Here is a 378-nt window from a genome sequence, read left to right as displayed (position 1 = left end):
AACGACTCACCTCTGAACCTTGCCATCGTTGACATCCGGCAGAGCTCTGACGCAGCCTCCGCCCCTCACCTCATCACACCTAGGACCCACGAAATCTCCAGGGCACCCGCATCTATCCCGCCCTACGCATTGCAAGGGAGGGATGCACGCTTCCTTGCACGTAGGATAACACACACTTCCCTTATCCTTAGAAATCCTCCAGCTCCCTCCTTGGCACGTGAGTTCTTGCTCTGCCGTCTTGTCCTTGAACTCAAATCCTAAGACACAGCGAGCTATTATCCTATCCTCGCTGGACGCGTTTTCGGATAGGCTGGTTGGAGGTAGGATTTCGGTGTAGGATATAAACGACTTTGGATGTCGATGGATTGGTTGTGTGCG

At 53.4% G+C, this 378-nt stretch overlaps 1 protein-coding gene across 1 annotated transcript in view; it reads right to left on the bottom strand.

The window, feature by feature from the left end:
• Positions 1–378, bottom strand: part of LOC119581720 (multiple epidermal growth factor-like domains protein 11) — an 18,007-nt gene that overhangs the window by 15,742 nt on the left and 1,887 nt on the right. Inside the window, exon 2 of the mRNA XM_037929845.1 lies at positions 11–310. Within this exon, the coding sequence (XP_037785773.1) occupies positions 11–310 (300 nt within the window). The remainder of the gene's footprint in view (positions 1–10; positions 311–378) is intronic.

The sequence above is a fragment of the Penaeus monodon genome, chromosome 15, assembly GCF_015228065.2.
Source record: "Penaeus monodon isolate SGIC_2016 chromosome 15, NSTDA_Pmon_1, whole genome shotgun sequence".
Classification (NCBI taxonomy): domain Eukaryota; kingdom Metazoa; phylum Arthropoda; class Malacostraca; order Decapoda; family Penaeidae; genus Penaeus; species Penaeus monodon.
Note: the sequence above shows the minus strand (reverse complement) of the source record. Positions and strands in the feature narration are given on the sequence as shown.